This window comes from Ruditapes philippinarum, unplaced genomic scaffold (assembly GCF_026571515.1).
Source record: "Ruditapes philippinarum isolate M1 unplaced genomic scaffold, ASM2657151v2 ctg4043_1_1_1_1, whole genome shotgun sequence".
In the NCBI taxonomy this organism is placed as follows: domain Eukaryota; kingdom Metazoa; phylum Mollusca; class Bivalvia; order Venerida; family Veneridae; genus Ruditapes; species Ruditapes philippinarum.
Window position 1 is genome coordinate 21653 of NW_026863431.1, and position 21874 is coordinate 43526.

General features: G+C 33.9%; 1 protein-coding gene and 1 long non-coding RNA gene across 3 annotated transcripts; both read right to left on the reverse strand.

The window, feature by feature from the left end:
• Positions 1-1694: 1694 nt before the first annotated feature.
• On the reverse strand, positions 1695-20466 carry LOC132722101 (uncharacterized). 2 transcript variants are annotated; one of them, XM_060706527.1, is made up of 3 exons: positions 20309-20466; positions 7432-7662; positions 1695-2022 (listed from the first exon to the last, which is right to left on the reverse strand). In XM_060706527.1, the coding sequence occupies exons 1-3, from the start codon at positions 20323-20325 to the stop codon at positions 1833-1835; spliced, it is 438 nt and encodes a 145-aa protein (XP_060562510.1). In that variant the 5' UTR covers positions 20326-20466; the 3' UTR covers positions 1695-1832. The 2 variants fall into 2 exon arrangements, with proteins under 2 accessions (XP_060562510.1, XP_060562511.1); XM_060706528.1 differs by lacking the exon at positions 20309-20466 and adding an exon at positions 20038-20189.
• LOC132722102 (uncharacterized) lies at positions 14054-19774 on the reverse strand. Its single transcript, XR_009624577.1, has 3 exons — positions 19480-19774; positions 19046-19218; positions 14054-18861 (listed from the first exon to the last, which is right to left on the reverse strand). It is a non-coding gene; the product is annotated as an uncharacterized LOC132722102 (long non-coding RNA).
• Positions 20467-21874: the final 1408 nt, after the last annotated feature.

Here is a 21874-nt window from a genome sequence, read left to right on the forward strand (position 1 = left end):
CGTCCGTTGTCTTGTCCGGAGCATAACTTGAAAACCCTTGGAGATAATTTGTTTAAACTCTGAAATGAGTATACAATTTATATGAAGGAAAAACGATAGATAAAGCAATATGAACTGCGTCGTATCCACACATTTTCACAAAAATTCTGCTCCGCTTCGAGTTGCAAGTTCAGTATAACTTTTGTTTTACAAAATAGTTGTGCAAGCAACATATACCGAACGAAGCGGAAAATAGTGTAGCGTGTTAATACATATATCTGGTTTTCAGTCATTTCCAATAAAAGTAGTTATAATCAAAAACATATGTTTTTTGTTCCAAGATGGCGGCGTTTGTTTACATTTTGAAGGATACCACGCAGTTTACGGACAGGGCGGACCGTGAGACAGGGCGGACCGTGACACGAGACTAGGCGGACCATATTTTGGGACACGGCGGACCGTGACTCGAGACGAGGCGGACCGTGATTTAAAAAAGTATTTATATGTGGACTAATGTAATAAAAGTATTAAATTATTGATGTTTTTGTTCTTCGTATTAATATTTCAATGCAAATATTAAAGTAAAAATATAAAATACAGTAAGTTTAAAAGTTCTTTGATGTGTCTTATTGTTTAATAAATTCTATTTCAGTGTTCTTTTTATTTCATGTGTCTGTGCTTATTATGTAAATTTTAATAAAATAGTTTTGTTCTTTAAATATGTCACTTCATTTTTTGTTATTGTGTTGTATTGCAAATAATTTTAATGTGATGTAATTCGTTATCATTGTTATAACGTGTATTGTACAACAAAATATATGTTTTTATGTGTCTTATTGTTTAATAAAGTTTATCAATTTTAGCAGCGTTAGCGCCTTATACAAACAATGACATTGTAATATCCCGATAATTGGTCAATTATCACCTGCGTAAGTCGACGCAGTTACAAATAATTTCTTGAAAAAAAAAGTATTAAACTACTCTAATATATATGTTACAAAGAAAGGTTTAGATTGAAATATTGTAAAGAATACCAAAATAATCCCAATTAAATACTTTAAATACTTTTTAAATCACGGTCCGCCTCGTCTCGAGTGACATCGTCCATTCAGCAAATTAATATACAATTACACATGAATTTTAAAACTTATTTTATATTTTTACTTTTATATTTGCATTGAAATGTTAATACGAAGAACAAACACATCAATAATTTAATACTTTTATTACATTAACCCACATTAAAAACCTTTTTTAAATCAAGGTCTCGAGTGACGGTCCGCCGTGTCCCAAAATATGGTCCGCCTAGTCTCGAGTCACGGTCCGCCCTGGTACGGTCCGCCCTGTCTCACGGTCCGCCCTGTCCTGCAGGCGCAGTTTTGATTCCCAGCCCTGGTTTCAGAGAAGAAGACAATTGTTGACACATGACGACAGAAAACGGAGCATCCCCTTTGATACTAATAGCTCACCCTGAACATTCCGTTCTGGTGAGCTAACAAAGCCAATGTTTCGATGTACAAACCCTTTCAAACACTAATGCCCCCCCCCCTCAACTGAATAAATAGTTGTAATTGATTGTAACACTTATACAAAAATATTACATGACATTTCCACTTTCTTAAACTATCAAAGCACCCTTCTTCTAAATAATAAGCAACATAATTTACATTATAAAGACAATATAAACAAGTATACAATAAAAACTGAACACAGTGTATTTTTTTAAATGGCACTGTAACATCTTTCTTTCATTCAGTATACAAAGAACTGGTTTCAACAACTGAATTTAGCTGCTCCCTGATTGTTAATGTCCTTAATCACTAGAACTGCATGGAGTAGGAATGGTTAATCGTTCATTTGAAGTAGACAAATGATAAGCAGGCGATGACATAAACAAGCGTGTTGTAAAGATGGTCTATAACAAATCCCGCCAAAGGTCTTCTGCTGAAAGCGCAGTGAGGAACGTCAATCAGTGCGGCTAAAAGGGACATACCAAGACCGACTTTTACTGCCATTTCTAACGTCTTTACGCCAAGGTAGGGCCTGACGATAAATAAATAAATAAATAAATAAATAAATAAAGGAGAATATATCTTCAATAGAACAGATAGATATTTATACATCAGGCCAGTATAAAGACCAGGAATAAAGGCGACTTATTTCCGGATTTTGAAACCCTGGTAACCCCCTATCATGCACAACCTGTCAGGCGGAGCCAAATCAAATGGACCACAATAACACAAACATGAGCCACCGCCTGGCGGGGGCAACGCTCGACTTTTTACTTTTTCTAAACGCAAACATAGAAAGGTTTGAACATATATTAGCGTTTCCTTTTTATAAATTTAGTTGGTCTGTCTTGTCACATTAGTTTTGTTTATATATTTTGTATATATATATATGAATAGAAACATTACGCAATTTCTAAAAATAGCAACATTACGCAATTTCTAAAAATAGCAACATGACGCAATTTCTAAACTAGAAACAATGACGCAATTTCTAACAAGAGGGCCATGATGGCCCAAAGTCGCTCACCTGTATATAGGCCCCCGGAGCGGGGCCAGTTTAAACCCCAGGGCTTTTATTTGAACAAAGTAGGTTGACACCCATTAGAAGATGTTTCATGCTAAACATCTAAGGTCTAGCTTATTGGGTTTTTTAAAAGAAGATTTTTTATGTATTTATATATATATACATATATATATATATATATATATATATATATATATATATATATATATATATATATATATATATATATATATATATATATATATATATATATATACATATTATGTTTATAATATATATACATAATATGTGTATATATATATATACATATATATATATACATACATATATATAAGATATATATATACAATATAGATACATACATATATATATATTTCATATATACACACACACACCAAAAAATGCAATACATATATATATATATATATATATATATATATATATATATATATATATATATATGTATGTATGTATATTGTATATATATATATATATATATATATATATATATATAAATTGCATATGTATATATATATATATATATATATATATATATATATATATATATATATATATATATATAATATGTATATATATATATATATGTATGTATATATATATATATATGTATGTATATATCTATAAAAAAAAAAGTCTAGCTAATGAATGACCCCCGGGGCAGGGCCAATTTTGACCCCAGGGCTCTTATTTGAACGAACATGGTAGACATCCATTAGAACACTTTTCGTGCTAAATATCTTAGCTCTAGCTCTTTGCATTCTTTAAAAGAAAATTTTTTAAGTTTTTACTATATGCATATAGGGAAAATCAATGACCCCCTGGGGCGGGGCCAATTTTGACCCCAGGGCTTTTATTTGAACAAACTTGGTAGACACCCATTAGAAGATGTTTCATGCTAAATATCTTAGCTCTAGCTCTTTGGGTTCTTTAAAAAGAAGATTTTTTAAGTTTTTACTATATACATATAGGGAAAATCAATGACCCCCAGGGCGGGGCCGATTTTAATTCTAGGAACAAAATTTGAACAACTTTGGTTTTGGACCTATAGATGATACCATAGACCAAATATCAAAGCTCTAGGCCATTTACTTTCAGACCAGAAGATTTTTCAAGTTTTCACTATATGTATATAATGAAAATCAATGACCCCCGAGGGCGGGGCCAATTTTGACCCAAGGGCAATTATTTGAACAATCTTGGTAGAGGTCTACCACACAATGCTTCATGCCAAATATCTTACCTGTAGCCTTTGCCAATTCAGAGAAGAAGATTTTTTATGTTTTACTATATACATATAAGGAAAAACCTATGACCCCCCGGGGCGGGGCCAATTTTGACACTAGGGACAAAATTTGTACAACTTTGGTATTGGACCTTCAGATGATACCATAGACCAAATATCAAAAGCTCTAGGCCATTTACTTTCAGACCAGAAGATTTTTCAAGTTTTCACCATATGTATGTAATGAAAATCAATGACCCCCCGGGGCGGGCCAATTTTGACCCTAGGGCCATTATTTGAACAATCTTGATAGAGGTCTACTACACAATGTTTCATGCCAAATATCTAATCTGTAGCCTTTGCCAATTCAGAGAAGAAGATTTTTTTATGTTTTACTATATACATATAAGGAAAAACCTATGACCCCCCCGGGCGGGGTCAATTTTGACACTAGGGACAAAATTTGAACAACTTTGGTAGAGGACCCATAGATGATACCATATACCAAAAAGCAAAGCTCTAGGCCATTTAGTTTCAGACCAGAAGATTTTTCAAGTTTTCACTATATGTATGTAATGAAAATCAATGACCCCCCAGGGCGGGGCCAATTTTGACCCTAGGGCCATTATTTGAACAATCTTGATAGAGGTCTACTACACAATGTTTCATGCCAAAATATCTAATCTGTAGCCTTTGCCAATTCAGAGAAGAAGATTTTTTTAGATTTACCTATAGACATATAAGGAAAAACCTATGACCCCCGGGGCGGGGCCAATTTTTGACACTAGGGACAAAATTTGAACAACTTTGGTAGAGGACCCATAGATGATACCATATACCAAAAATCAAAGCTCTGGCCCATGTACTTTCAGACAAGAAGATTTTTTAATTTTGTGTTTTTTGAAATCCTTTTCTGGCCCTGTGACCTACATATGCAACAGACCGGAACCATTTGAACAACTTTGAAAGGGGACCACCCAAGGATCATTTCTGTAAAGTTTGGTTGATGTGCAGTCATTGGTTTCAGAGGAGATGTTGTTTATGTGAAAAGTTGACGACGCACGACGCACGACGACGGACACAGGGCGATCACAATAGCTCACCCTGAGCATTGCTCAGGTGAGCTAAAAATAGAAACAATGACGCAATTTCTAAAAATAGAAACAATGACGCAATTTCTTAAAATAGAACCAATGACGCAATTTCTAAAAATAGCAACAATGACGAAGTTTTTAAAAATAGCAACAATGACGCAATTTCTAAAAATAGAAACAATGACGCAATTTCTAAAAAAAGCACCAATGACGCAATTCCTAAAAATAGAAACAATGACGCAATTTCTATAAATAGCAACAATGACGCAATTTCTAAAAATAGAAACAATGACGCAATTTCTATAAATAGCACCAATGACGCAATTTCTAAAAATAGAAACAATGACGCAATTCTATGAATAGAAACAATGACGCAATTGTTGTTGTTGTTGTTGTTGTTGTAAATATATAAATATACACACACACACACACACACACCAATAAATATATAATTATGGTCATTTAATGCACAAATCTGAGAAAATTCAGTAAATTAACCTTCAAGGTCAAGGTCATTAAAGAGCCCAAGCAAATTTGGGTTTGATAAACAACGAGGTCTGGTCCTTAAGAATGTCCTGTTATAATATGAAGTTGATCCCTTCAATAATAGCAAAGTTACAGTCAGTTACCGCCAAAACAATGAAAATTTCAATAATTTGACCTTCAAAGACAATGTCATTATGAGTGAAGGTCAAGGTCTTTCGGTATATTTTTAACAGTTATCATTGAAGATTATTATGTTTAAGTTTCAAGACAATGCATTCAAAAATAACAAAGTTACAGCCAATAATAGCCAAAAAAATGAAAATTTCAATAATTTGACCTTCAAAGTCAAGGTCATTTATGAGTGAAGGTCAAGGTCTGTCTAGTTATTTTTAAGGGATATCCCTGAAGATAATTATGTTCAAGTTTGAAGACAATCCATTCAAAAATAACAAAGTTACAGCCAATAATAGCCAAAAAAATGAAAATTTCAATAATTTGACCTTCAAAGTCAAGGTCATTTATGAGTAAAGGTCAAGGTCTGGCGGGTTATTTTTAAGGGATATCCATGAAGATTATTATGTTCAAGTTTGAAGACAATCCATTAAAAAATAACAAAGTTACAGGCTTACAGCCAATAACAGCATGAACAAGCAACTAGAACTCCGCGAGTCGGATGTGTCGCCTTGTGAACAATGTAGTTTAGGGGAAATGGCCAGGACAAAAATGAAAAAAGAAAAAAACAAAGGGCAATAACTCAAAAAATAATAAGTGCAGAGCAGCAGTTTCTGTTCACTGCACTTCTTATCAATAAGATCTATTATTCTATGATGTTTCAAGTCCATAGCTTTCATACTTGAGGAAAAATGACCAGGACAAAAATAAAGTAAGAAAAGCAACAAAGGGCAATAACTCAAAAATAAGAAATGCTGAGTATCAGTTCTTATGCACTGCACTTCTTTTTAATGAGATCTATCATCCTATGAAGTTTCAAGTCAATAATTTTTATACTTTCAGAGAAATGGCCTGGACAAAAATTAAGTATGAAAACAAACAAAGGGCAATAACTCAAAAAATAAGAAATGCAGAGTACCAGTTCTTGTGCACTGCACTTCTTCTTAATGAGACCTATCATCTTATGAAGTTTCAAGTCCATGGCTTTTATACATTAGGAGAAATGGCCCGGACAAAAATAAAGTATGAAAATTAACACAGGGCAATAACTCAAAAATTAGGAAGTGCAGAGTACTGGTTCTTGTGCACTGCATTTCTTCTTAATGAGATCTATCATCCTATGAAGTTTCAAGTCCATAGCTTTTTTAGTTGAAGAGAAATGGCCCGGACAAAATTAAAGTATGAAAATTAACAAAGGGCAATAACTCAAAAAATAAGAACTGCAGAGTACTGGTCCTTGTGCACTGCACTTCGGGTTATTGAAAGAAGCATGCATACCAAGTTTGAAGTCAATCAGACTTATAGTGACTGAGTTATGCTCCGGACAAGCTTTAGCAGACGCCGACGCCGACAACGACAACGACGCCGACACAGACCCCGCTGCCGACACCGCCGACAAAAGTAACCCCTATATGTCACCTTTTCAAGGCGACACAAAAATTGGACTTTTAACCTTGGAGGTCAAGGTCATTTATGGATGAAGGAAAAGGTTAGTGTGGTCTACTGAGAGGTCTTGTCCCAAGGGTTGTTGTGGCCAAGTATGAAGACAATACACCAAGAAATAAAAAAGTTATGATCCAGGTACAAGTTTGCGGACGGCAACGCCGACCTGACTATAACAATACCTCTACTTTTTTTCTCAAAAAAAAAAAAGTCGAGCTAATAACGGGTTAAGGTGGAAGGTAACAATCCAGCTCATGTTCCCGCTACCATCCGCAGTGCTCCAGTGATTGGGCAGGTCTACAAATGGTGCATTACACAAGCAGGGGACATAAAACAGTCAAAGATTATGTTAAAATCACATAGAAATAAACAGATAAACAACAATCATAGACCATGCTAGTTATTAAAGCAAATATGAACATTTGTTATCTTGGATACACATCTAAGTGAATTTGGTTAAGATTGACATTGAATTATTACCCAATGACATAATTTATCGCCATCATAAGTGCCACCTGGGATATAAGGCAGACGATAATTTCAGAGTGCATCGATTCTTTCTGCAACTGTGCAATTTGTTCGTAAGTTTTCCCTGGAAATGTTGCCTTCATCCACGGTTTACCGAGGACAACTTTGGAGTACCAGATCATACCTATGACCTGAGCGGCCGCCATTCCAACAACTGCTCCCCAAACCATTGTTCTTATTATTCTAAAAATAAAAAGGATAATTAGAGAAAACTTAATAGCTGACTTAACAGGATAAACTATAACAATATTATATGATATCTCTGATTTAAACATAATGATCATAATAGAATTTCAGATAAGTCATAAATATTTCATATCATTGTTCATAAACCCGACAGTTTTTATGCTATTACTGTGTGGCCATCTCTTGCGGAAACTTTTTACTAAATCTATCTAGATGCGATGGTTATCAGAAAAGTCAAAATATCTTGTAAAAGAGACAATTAATGTTGTTATTGAAACAAGGAAACTGCCAAAATACAGTAAATATGAGTTAAGCATATTCACTATTCTAAAGAAATATATAAACTCTCTTAGTCTGGCAACTTTTCTAGTAATGAACAGTAATGTTCCCTCATTAATCAGTTTTTCAATAATGAGGTACAATGTACTTGTTAAAGATTTCATGTCTACAAAACATTCCGCAGTTCAACACTTGTTCTAAAGAATATTTGTTTAATTTCTTCTACAGGTAACCAGAGGGGTTATGTTGCCAACAACGTTTCATGACATTTACACATAGTGTACAGTTATAACAAAACTGATTTGTCATTTGAAGCATAATTATGCCAAAGCTTTAATTCTTCATTTTACATATTTTAATCCAAAACAAGAGCCATGTTAACATGGCCATCCCCTGCCGAAAGTGTTTGCTCATTGAAAGAATGTATATGTAGTAAAGCAGAATAATTCAATTTTAAGAGGTCTGATGGATGAAAATAACAAAGGGCAATAACTGAAAAATAATGCAGGGTATGTTATCATTCTTGTGTGCTCACTCCTCCTCAATGAGATCTATTCACCTATGAAGTTTCAAGTTGATACCTTTGACACTTTTAGAGATAAGTTCCAGGCAAAAAGTATGAAAAATAACAGGCAAAAAGTATGAAAAATAACAAAGGACAATAACTCAAAAATTATAAAGGGTAGAGTTATCATCATTCTTGCGCACAGCACTCCTCATCAATAAGATTAATCCACCTATGAAGTTTCATGTTAACATCTTAAAGACTTTTTAAATTATGCTCTGGACAAAAATTAAGTTTGAAAAATAACAAAGGGCAATCACTGAAAAATTAAGCAGGGTAGTGTTATCATTCTTGTGCACTGCACTCCTCAATATGATCTATCCACCTATGAAGTTTCAAGTTGATACCTCAAATACTTTTGAGACATGCTCCGGACAGAAATGTTGGACGGAAGGATGGGCCGGCGGGCGGACAGACAGACAGATACTATTTCTATATCTTGCTACCTTTTCGGCGGGGGATAACAAGCAGTGGCGTAGCTTCCTATAGGCACTGTAGGCATGCGCCTACACTTTTTCCTCAGAAATGAAAAATTAAATGATTACAAAAATGCGATAAAAATTTAAGGGTAAGGGCGGTAGATATGTAGGTCCATATATTAGAAAATGACCTGTCACCATATTTGAAAATATATCGAGTTTATTTCATAATGAAACATTGCCGTGTTAAAAAGTTGTTCTGTGGTTAAACCTTTCAGAGATGGATGAAGTTTTTGACAATATAAAAGTTTTTGAGCGCTTCAATTCAAACTAGAACTATCACTAAATGTGATTAATACCCCCACAAGACTGCTTCGGAAATGAGGATGTTACTAGTAACAGAATACCTTGTAAAAGAATTGAAATATAGAGTTATGGTTGTGGGCAATTAAAGATAGTTGTGGTTCTTGTATGTTGCATTTCCTTTCAATGTGGTTGGCCATTGATGAAGTTTTATTGAATTACTCTGTTATAAGTCCAGAGAGACAAAGAAAAGGAACAAAGGGCAATAACTCTATAAAAACTGAAGATGGAGTTATAGTTCTTGTGCACTGCACTTCCTCTTATTGTGCTTGACTATTGTATGAAGTTGTTTTGAATTCCAACCAGTACGTTTTAAGTTATGCTCCGGACAAGGAAAAGTATCAAAGGGCAGTAACTCTGTATTTTGTCAAAATGGAGTTATGGCTCTTGTGCACTGCACTTCCTTTTTATGTCCTTGACAACTGTATGAAGTTGTATTGAATTCCAAACAGTAGTTTTCAATTTATGCTCTGGACAAGGAAAAGTAACAAAGGGCAATAACTCTGTAATTAGTCAAGATGGAGTTATGGTTCTTGTGCACTGCACTTCCTCTCAATGTGCTTGACCATTGTATGAAGTTATATTGAATTCCAACCATTAGTCTTCAAGTTATGCTCCGGACAAAAAAAGCAATGGAAAAGTAACAAAGGGCAATAACTCTGTAATAAGTCAAGATGGAGTTATGGTTCTTGTGCACTGCACTTCCCTTTATTGTGCTTGACCATTGTATGAAGTTGTTTTGAATTCCACTCAGTAGTTTTCAAGTCATGCTCTGGACAAGGAAAAGTAACAAAGGGCAGTAACTATGTAATAAGTCAAGATGGAGTTATGGTTCTTGTGCACTGCACTTCCTATCAATGTGCTTGACCATTGTATGAAGTTATAATGAATTCCAACAATTAGTCTTCAAGTTATGGTCCAGACAAAAGAAAGCAATGGAAAAGTAACAAAGGGCAATAACTCTTTAATTACTTTAGATAGAGTTATGGTTCTTGTGCACTGCACTTCCCCTTATTGTGCTTGACCATTGTATGAGGTTGTTTTGAATTCCAACCAGTAGTTTTCAAGTTATGCCTTGGACAAGGAAAAGAAACAAAGGGCAATAACTCTGTAATTAGTCAAGATAGAGTTATGGTTCTTGTGCACTGCACTTCCTCTCAATGTGCTCGACAATTGTATGTAGTTATATTGAATTCCAACCATTAGTCTTCAAGTTATGGTCCGGAAAAAAGAAAGCAATGGAAAAGTAACAAATGGCAATAATTCTGTAATTACTTTAGATAGAGTTATGGTTCTTGTGCACTGCACTTCCCCTTATTGTGTTTGACAATTATATGAAGTTGTTTTGAATTCCAACCAGTAGTTTTAAAGTTATGCCCCGGACAAGGAAAAGTAACAAAGGACAATAACTCTGTAATTAGTCAATGTAGAGTTATGGTTCTTGTGCACTGCACTTCCTCTCAATGTGCTTGACCATTGTATGTAGTTATATTGAATTCCAACCATTAGTCTTCAAGTTATGCTCCGGACAAGGAAAATGCAAACCAACCAACCGACCACCGGGTGACTCCTATATACCCCCCAAACTTCGTTTTTGGGGGTATAAATATGAATATTACAAGTATGCACGACCAGGATAGGCCATATCCAGATTTCCGTAGTGCTAGCTTTATACAACTGACGAGGAGGCTAAGCGATATCTTTCGAATGAAGCCTTGACATCTTGTTTTTCATATTATCTTCCCTTCTTAAGGGATTCATGATTTAATTATTTGTACGTTATTCTGTTCAAACTGCATCTCCGTAAAATATTGAGCACAAAACATAACGTAGAATCGAAATCTGGCAAGTTCATAGTCGATTTGAAGTAAACGTGAAACATAATCTATGTTACTATACAAATTTTAAATGTATTTTCATTATATATAACATATACAAGTAATGTGTTCGAATGCACATCAAAGTCTGCAATATTTAGTGTAGTAGTGGAGAGTCTGCTTTTAAAGCTAGTGATGCATTTTTTTTAATTTACACCTAAATGTAACTTTATTTATTCATTAAATTGCATATAAAGTAACATTTTCAAACATTTCACAACAATGTATTTCAGGTTGGATTGGAAAACAAGTAAAACAATACCTCTCCAGTTAAAGTAATTTTCAAAATAAAGATACAAAAATGTTGCGGATAGATGTAAGCTCTTTGAAGGTACAACGAAAAATATGAGAATAATTGATTGTTGAATTATCACAATAGAGTGACTTGGGTAACTTATGGAGAAATATTAGAAGAAAAGAAGAACGTAAAGAAAAACATGACTGAAAATATCGGCCTTTTAAGTTCTTAAAATAAACATGTAAATGAACATGAGCGTTCTGAAACGCAAAGTTCATTCACTTTGATAGTAGTTCTTGTGAAATAGATGAAACTACTTCGTGTGAAATAGTTCATTCAAATTGTTTGATAATAAAAGTTCTTCTTACATTACTGTAGGTAACGTACTTATTGAATTACTGAAGGGGTAAGGTTGCTTTGTCTTTACTTTGACTTCACGTAACCAGTCTATTCTATGTTCTATATATGTGTCACCATAAACAATAAAAAGAGGCTTTTATTTATGAATTATGGGAGCATAAAATCTTATTGAGACGCTGTTTGTGTGACATTAGATATTTCATCATCATAGTTCGGTGTAGCAAGGTGTTATTAGGGGAGTGTTTATAGTTCATGGCGTTCGATTTGTTGACCTTTGTTTTCATTATTTTCTAATTATATATTTAGACAACCCTTATTTCGAATTTTTAGATTTTAATGTTTGCTTAAAAATTTTCATTTTTTTTTCTCTTTAAATATATAGTCTTGGATTCATATATCATTACCCCAAAGTTATATACGGAAAAAAGCTTTTCGCCAAAATGTCTTTGCTTTGCGTTATTTAGTTAGTGATATAAGTATGGTCATCATTATATTGATGAAAAAAAATGTAACCAAAATGCAGCAAAATTATGAATTCTCTTCCTTCAGAACATGCCTTGACCTACCCCAAAATGCAGCTATGGCAATGTAGATTTTCAAAAAATTTAGGGGGAGCATGCCCCCGGACCCCCCTAACACAAGTGCCTACACATTGGTTTCTTTCAAGCTACGCCCTTCACAAGCAGAGTGACCATGCACTCGTAACAAGTCATTTCAAAGTGAAGTGAATAAGACATTAACGATTGTATTACTGTCCGAATATTATCGTCATCAGGCATATTGTTTTTGAATTTTTTTATATTTTTATGACTCTCTGTTCTTTGTTGGGATTTTTATAAAGAAATACAGCATCATTGGCTACTTTAATTTCAAAGGGGCACAGTATTTTCATTCAGTAAACTGCCTATATACAAGCATATCATGAAGGATAGTGTCGAAAAATGGCACGCCGCGAGGTTTATGCGACATAATATGCATCAAAGGCGACGCCAAAAAGAATTTGATCAAGTTTTGCACCTAAATACTTAAGAAAAGATGTGTAATTCATAACAGTGCCATTACATGTGTCCTGGAGGCTAGGCCCAGTTTAAGTTGAAACTTAAACAAAAAAGAATAGACTCTGTTTTGCCAAGATGAAATGACAATTTATAGTCAATTAACCAATCACTTATAGGACTCATGCCATAAGAGATAATTTCTTCAGATTTATTATGCTCCCCGAAAAATTTCGGGGGAGCATATAGTCGTCGGGTTGTCCGTCCGTCCGTCAGTCCATCCGTCCCAACTCGTGTCCGGCCCATAACTTAGTTATTTGAAGTCGGATTTTAAAACTATTTCACAGAAATGATCACCATATTGAGACGACGTGTCGCGCGCAACATTTGGGTCGCTACCTTGAAGTCAAGGTCACAGCAAGACCTAGCATCAAAATCGTGTCCGGTCCATAACTTCTTTATTTGAAGTTGGATTTTAAAACTATTTCACAGAAATGATCACCATATTGAGACGACGTGTCGCGCCCACGTTTGGGTCGCTACCTTGAAGGTCAAGGTCACAGCATGACCTTGCATCAAAATCGTGTCCGGTCCATAACTTCTTTATTTGAAGTCGGATTTTAAAATTATTTCACAGAAATGATCACCATATTGAGACGACATGTCGCGCGCAACATTTGGGTCGCTACCTTGAAGGTCAAGGTCACAGCATGACCTTGCAGCAAAATCGTGTCCGGCCCATAACTTCGTTATTTGAAGTCGGATTTTAAAACTATTTCACAGAAATGATCACCATATTGAGACGACGTGTCGTGCGCAACATTTGGGTCGCTACCTTGAAGGTCAAGGTCACAGCATGACCTTGCAGCAAAATCCTGTCCAGCCCATAACTTCGTTATTTGAAGTCGGATTTTACAACTATTTCACAGAAATGATCACCATATTGAGACGACGTGTCGCGCGCAACATTTGGGTCGCTACCTTGAAGTCAAGGTCACAGCATGACCTAGCATCAAAATCGTGTCCGGTCCATAACTTCGTTATTTGAAGTCGGATTTTAAAACTAGTTCACAGAAATGATCACCATATTGAGACGACGTGTTGCGCCCAACATTTGGGTCGCTACCTTGAAGGTCAAGGTCACAGCATGACCTTGCAGCAAAATCCTGTCCAGCCCATAACTTCGTTATTTGAAGTCAGATTTTAAAACTATTTCACAGAAATGATCACCATATTGAGACGACGTGTTGCGCCCAACATTTGGGTCGCTACCTTGAAGGTCAAGGTCACAGCATGACCTTGCAGCAAAATCCTGTCCAGCCCATAACTTCGTTATTTGAAGTCAGATTTTAAAACTATTTCACAGAAATGATCACCATATTAAGACTTTGTGTTGCACGCAACATTTGGGTCGCTACTTTGAAGGTCAAGGTCACAGCATGACCTTGCAGAAAAATCATGTCCAGCCCATAACTTCGTTATTTGAAGTCAGATTTTAAAACTATTTCACAGAAATGATCACCATATTGAGACAACGTGTTGCGCCCAACATTTGGGTCGCTACTTTGAAGGTCAAGGTCGCAGCATGACCTTGCAGCAAAATCTTGTCCGGCCCATAACTTCGTTATTTGAAGTCAGATTTTAAAAATATTTTACAGAAATTATCACAATATTGAGATGACGTGTCGCGCGCAACATTTGGGTCGCTATCTTGAAGGTCAAGGTCACAGCATGACCTTGCAGCAAATCGCGTTCGGCCAGTAACTTCGTTCCTTGAAGTCGGATTTAACAACTACTTCACAGGGATGATCACCACATTGAATCGACGTGTCACATGCAATATTTGGGGCGCTACCTTGAAGGTCAAGGTCACAGCATGACCTTGCAGCAAAATAACTTCCTTATTTGAAGTCTGATTTTACAACTATTTCACAGAAATGATCACCATATTGAGACAATGTGTCGTGCACAACATTTGGGTTGTTTTTACACTTTGAACTTTGCCTGTGACATAACTCTGACACTACAAGAGGTATACCCTTTTCGGGGAGCATCACCCGGTTCAACCGGGTACCAGATACAAGTATACCTGAGTCATCAGCATATAATAAAAGCTTATTGCTTAGGGTTGCAGACATGTCATTGACAAATATAAGACATAAAAGAGGACCTAAAATGAATCTCAGGGGGACACCATAGGTACTTGGAGCAGTAGTAGAATGAGTACAGCTGCTGTCCATCAGAAATAAGACTTGAACCATGTAAGAATGTCATTACCTATGGCAGATGCTCTTGAGGTTCCATGAAGAAGAAGAAGAAGAACTTCTTCATGTGCAGTATAGTGTTATCAACTGTATCATATGCCTTTTGTAGGTCTAAAAGTATCATGCATACAATACTGCCATTGTCCATTTCAAATTTAATACAATCTGTTAAATGAATCAAACATTTGTCAATTGAAAAACCATTTCCAACCCATGACTGTCAGAAGACCAACTTGGCTATCTGGCCGGCTACACATTTTCTCTTTAAATTAACAATGAACAGTTCTAAACCACAACATATTTCCCCACAATATTGATTTGTGTCCTTGAATTTCTGATGTTTACAGAGCATCGTGAATTAAACACAGGGTTATATGCAATCACAGGATGAGACAAACTTTCAGCTTGACCAGAACTCAAACCTGTGACCCACAGAATAATGTACTGCGGCTGTAGGGGTTGAGCTAACAAATAGATAAGGCAGAAGCTGTCCTTTTCAAACTATGCACATGTTAGAAAAAAATTCAAATAACAATTCAGAATACCATATGATTTTTATATGACTATAAATTATATTGCTTGATCCAAGTTTAAGGACATTTTCAATCAATACATGTATTATCATTTATAACTTTTAATCTTTAATAATAATGTCATAACTGTAACTCTTTAAATACAGAAATATTATAAGTCTCATCATATCCATATACTAAGATATACATGTATGCACATAACATTAATAATTTCCAGTTTCTATTAAATAAATATGAAATCCTAACATTACATTGGCACTAATGGATGGAATTCAAAATCTAGTAGAAAGAAAACTACATGTATAATGTATAAACTCTATTATAGATACTATTATTAGCCAGCAAACACTGGGTATAAACAGCTATAACCTGTAGACTAATCAATACATGTATTATCATTTATAAATTTAAATGCAAGTCTCATCCATCATAACTGTATTTCTTTAAATACAGAAATATTTCAAGTCACATTATATCCATATACCATGATATACATTTATGCACATTACATTAATAATTCCCAGTTTCCATTGAAAATAAATATAACATCCTATTAACATTGGTACTTGGATGGAATTTATAATCTTGTTGAAAGAAAACTATAATACTGTATAGTATAAAAGTTTTTAAAAAAATCTCAAATACTCTATATCATACATGTATAATAAAGATTTAGCTGTGTGAGTGTCTAAACATTAAATGCATATCTCTTACAGTAACAAATACTGTCCCTCTTTTAACCTTCCATTAGACTTTACTATATAACTAACTGCATATATATCAAGTGTTTAAAATTGATAACTTCAGTATGTTATCCTTTCTCTGTTTCAATATATGGACATGAGCACCTATATGCATTATAATTATTTCTTTATCATAAAGAGTTGATTTAGGAGGTTTTTTATAAAAAAAATCATTTTTAAAGGGATGGGATGATGGCACAACTGGGCAAGCCTTTCCTTTTAACCCATTACTTCATGAGCATTTTGTGAAAAATGGCTGTTTTCATTGAAAAGTCTCCCGTTACAAGTTCAAATTGCTATGATACTATAAAAACTGCTTCAACACTAATCAAACTTGGCACAAATGTTGACTGGACCATTGCCCTTGCAACAACATGATCAGGCTTAAATTTTCTGTTACCATGGCAATGAGGGGACATCTCAAAATTGCCAAAAATCACTATTTTGCGTTGATTTTTTCCATCAAAATTGATTTCAAAGTGCTGTAACTTTTCAATGGATTGAGATAGAGTCAAATGCTTTTCAACGTTGGTTACATGTTACCTTGTGATCAATCTGGGGTCATTTACAGCCTCTCACAAGTCCAAAATTTTCTTGGCGATGAGGGGGACTCCGCCCCCCTTCAAACCCCCCCCCAAACAGAAGGCAACTGGCAACCCCCTGATGTATCTTTTGGTTGGGGGGCCGCGCCGAAAAAGAGGTCACTTTTTTAACAACATTTCTCAAACAAAAACAAGTGTTTGGGGTAAATAAGGCATTTTTCATCATTTGAGACAACAAAAAAGGGGGGGGGGGGTGAAAAAGGCGTTAAAAGGCGTGTATATGAAGTAATGGGTTAAAAGGAAACTTTATTCTAGTCTCACTCATAAAGCTGTCTCAGGGACAAGCTGTTAAACTGAGCCTGCAATTTCATGAAAATAATATCACAATGCACATGCTTTTTACATAAAGTTATTAAATACAAATATAACAACATATTTGTTTACTTGATTTTTACAAATCAAAATAAAACTAATTAACAGAACATGACATTAACTGCTAATAATAACAGCTCCTTCCATAGGCCAAAATAAAAAGCATTCCATAAGAGATGACGCCGCTCACTGGCGTCGCCAACTATAAACTCTTACAAAATGATACTCCTAATGCTAAATTTTGATCTAACAAATATCACAGAGCATTCTCATTTTGATCATAAGATGTGTCTAAAATATAGATGTTTTATTTTGAATTAAAAAGGAACTTTAGGAAAAGTGAGCTTTTTGTACATTTGTAGCATCATACTTTCAATGTTTACCAAAATAAAAAAATAACTTTTGGTGTCATTTATCAGTTATGTTAGAAAATGTTTTTTTATTAAAGGTGAATTAATTTTAAGATATGTGTCAGTTAAAAAGAAAGAAAATTGAACTGTAATAATAAAAATAACATTTGAATAAATACATGCAATTCCAATTCTAATATGCCATTTGAAATTAATAAATCTTCTGTATCAAAAAATTCAAATCCAGAAATTTTCTATAAGGACTAACTTCTGATTAGACCATTCTTAATATTATACAGCTATTTTTAGAACATGAACCAGAACGAGGCATAACTGGCAAGCTGATAAGCCAGTATAAGCTGTGTATACAATGAAATCGACTTATCTTTGGCTCCTAAAATTAATTTCTCATTTATAGAGTTATATATTAATCAAGACAAAGTTAATTTCTCTATAAAGAATTCAATATATTTATGAGGTATCCATTTATGGTTTAAGAGGTGAGTAAGAGAAGAGATTTTTTTTTACTTTCGGTTTCAATTTTGCTGTCATAAAGATATTTCCTAACATAATATAAGGTTTATAGATATAAATCTGTGGTGTCTTGTATTATATAATCTTTGTTGTTCTGTTATTTATGGATTCTTGATGCCAACATAAAGGTAATTGCAAATTGAATCTTACAGATAAGCCCCTAATGACCTGTGGTAAATCTTTATCAGATGTGTATTGGGTGGATTATATCAAACATTTATTGACTCAGTTATAAAGACCGTTTACTATAGTTTCTGCCTAGCCAAATTCTATGTATACATGTACTTCATGAATTTTAATTTGTACTTCCAATACTACCATTGCGCAATATAATTAAGGGAAATGCCATAGATTACAGAGAAAGAATGAATTTTCTTATTTATTTCAAAATTTTAATAAAGATTAAACTTTAATACTCCCTAATATTATATTGTTTTTATTATCCTTTTTTTATTGAAAACCAATTTAAATATACATATAAAAACCATCACACCATCACCAGTTTCAAAAAGTTCAATTAGATCTCAACATCTGACATGCATCCATGTAACAATGACACAAATGCGAACGTGTGCATGTTCCTTTGTAATTTCAATACAAATGAGTTGCAGGGTCTTTACATCTTTTTGGTCTCCTCCAGTTCAAGCCTCATGAAGCATTTAAATATATATTTCTTCCTGTGTTTCTGTAGACCCATAAGATGTAGATGGTTGGCAATTGGTACTTGTTGCATTATCTTCTTCATCTTCATTATAGACAATGCTGAAAGATAATTATATATTTTACCAAAACATATTATTTATTCAATATCAGTGAGAATTTAAATGATTTTTTTCTATATTAAAAGCAAATACATTTATTAAACATAAATAAGCATTATATTATATGTTTTTAAATGAAATGATGAATATGTGTGTTAAATCAGTGACTTTATCATAAAAATTACCTATCAATGAGCATTTTCTTTGGTGAAAGAATTTTTCATATAAGTGGCCTTCTTAATTGGAGGTGTTTGTTCAACCAAATTAATCACTGGTGGAATAGAACCATTTTTAAGTGGAGTCCAGTTGTAATCCTCAGTTTAAAATGTTTGGAACACACCACAGTAGATTCAGTGACCTAAAATATACAACATATATTTATAATAAGGAGTGATATGGTAACTACATGTATTAGTCAGCTTCAATCCTCTATTTGTAACATAAATTTGAACTGATAATAATTTACAATTTACAAGTTTAAATTGTTATAACTGTTAGATTAAAAGCAAGCAGTTCTCCCATTATTTTATTCTAAATATACAAAATCTGTATTTTTACAAAAATATTATTCTGTTCATAAAGTGGTCAAAGTTTACAAAATATTATTTTAGGTGCTTACCTTTAACAATGACCTTTTATCCCTTCTTATCTTAGAAAGTTAAGTCATCCATAATTTGTTGTGTGTTTTTTTAATCTTTATCCTTTGGAATATGGTAAATTATATTTACCATCAGAATAGCACATTGGCACACAAAAATGATAATAAGAACTTTTCTTTATTAACACCCGACATCGTGGCTATATAGTGAGATAAGAGTGGTCAGTGTGTTTACATTCGTGCCATTTAAACCTCGTTCTGGTTCTGGAATTCCAGGTATGTATATATTAAATTTGAGAAGGGTCTCACCAGTCAAAAGCAGATATTGCTTTAAGTAGAGGCGAGATATTGCCCAGACACGAAAATAGCACAATATCTCGTCGCGCAGTACAATTAGTTGGACTAATCAGACGCTAAATTGATAAAGATTCTATTCCAATCCCCTTAATTTTGTGATACATACATGTATTCTTCAGATGATGAAAAAAAATCACACTATAATACACAAGAAAAAAATCTACGATAGTAAACACCATAAAATGGTAACAGACACACTATAAGGCAGAAAAAATATCTTACCGCTTTCTTTACACCACTATTAACTTCTACTTATAACTCAACGAATAACTCATCCAACAAAAATTTCAAAGCTATGATCTATAAAAGTGTAAAACCGTGGTGTATAAATGTGAGAAGTTAAACTTCAAAATAGGATCCGTTGCTATGATTACGCATAAAATATGCAATAAACTTAAAACTTTAGATACAATGCAATATGTACAACGCAGATGTTTTGGAATTTTATAAAAATAACAAAATTCGCGCATTGAAATTAAGAATCTAACCTTACCTGGTCAAATATTCCATGCAAAGTTGTAGCAAAGTGTATAGAAACTGGGTCAATTGTTTCGTGATTTGGTTGATGATCCTCACTGATAATGGCGGGTGCCATAAAAAGGCTAAACAAATGTGTCCGTTTGTTTCTTAAACTTGCGCTCTGCCAGAAATGTTGACATCATCATCATCATCATCATCAACAACAACAACAACAACAATATCATCATCATCAACAACAACAACACAATTAGCATCAATGAAAAAATGTTAAATAAAGACATTTTATAAGAATTAAAGAAAATGTTTAATGAGTTATATCAAAATCACTAAAAGTTAAAAGCTTGAAATAAAGTTAAAAATGAGTTAATATAGGGTTATTTTTTTAACAAAAATCTGGCTGAATTTATCAATTTGGTAATTAAACAGTTTGTATATCTTTTATGCATGCAATGCACTATTTAATGTGTAAAATGTGTCGAAATATTCATCTAATTAAATTTAAGTTAAGTTTAACCCAATACTGCGTGGGCATTTTTTGAAAAATGGCTGTTTTCATTGACACGGGGGAGGAAGTGTTACACGAAGGATGGAGTTCTTATGATAACTTGTTCAGGAGTTCTTGTGATAACTGTCACGGAGTTCGTCGGAAAACATCTGTATATACTACAAAACACTCGTCAAAAATGGTTATTTTCATCTTTCAAAAATGAGTTTTAGGTGCTAAATTAAACTTCAATAATTAAGCTTGTCTTACATCTTGTATTATGTGTCAAAGCCTAATTCACATGCCATTTTTAATCGCCTCTTGCTATAATTCTGGCAGTTTTCAGTAAAATTTCCAAATTATTTGCCAATTCACAAGTATTGACCTGTTTATTTCTGGTCTTCATCCTTGCCATACATAATTACCTAATTATAATGCAAAATTGCAAACATAAAGCACCGGCTAACAGATTTATACCCGATTTTTCAAATGTCCCGGAGTTCTTGTGATAACTCTGAAGATGTCACAGAGTTCTTATGATAACTTTTGTTATTGCCAGTGTGTTTCTTGCGCTAAATCACGGCACGTTTTAGCGTTTTTTATTATTCAATGAGATTGTAAATCATTATGAAATGTAGTACGCTCATCCTTTGCGCAAAAAATAGGATATATAATGTTGGTTTTGAGTGAATTTTAGTTCAAGAGATATTATTTCTTACCCCCGTTTCTTTTTCATAGTATTTTTTTTGTTTGACGCAGATTTCGTAGACTGGAAAAAGGATTTATGTACTGGTTTCCTAGCAGTTTCCGGCTCCTAGCAGTATTCTGGCCCTTTATCATTTTCATCCAGGCATACAGTCTATTTTTTCTCAGTTAAGCATCTATATATGTTACTGCATCAATCAGATAAACATATGTTTTCTATGTAATACAGTAGTTATAATAGTACAGCGATTAATATGTTTCAAAGTTTTGTCTGTTGTTTTAAGTTACATTAGAGAACTTGCGACACTTACAAATAAGCAACACCTGGGGAATTCTACTTTGAATGCCCATGCACAATAACTGAAATCTAATTCTAAGTAAATCACTACT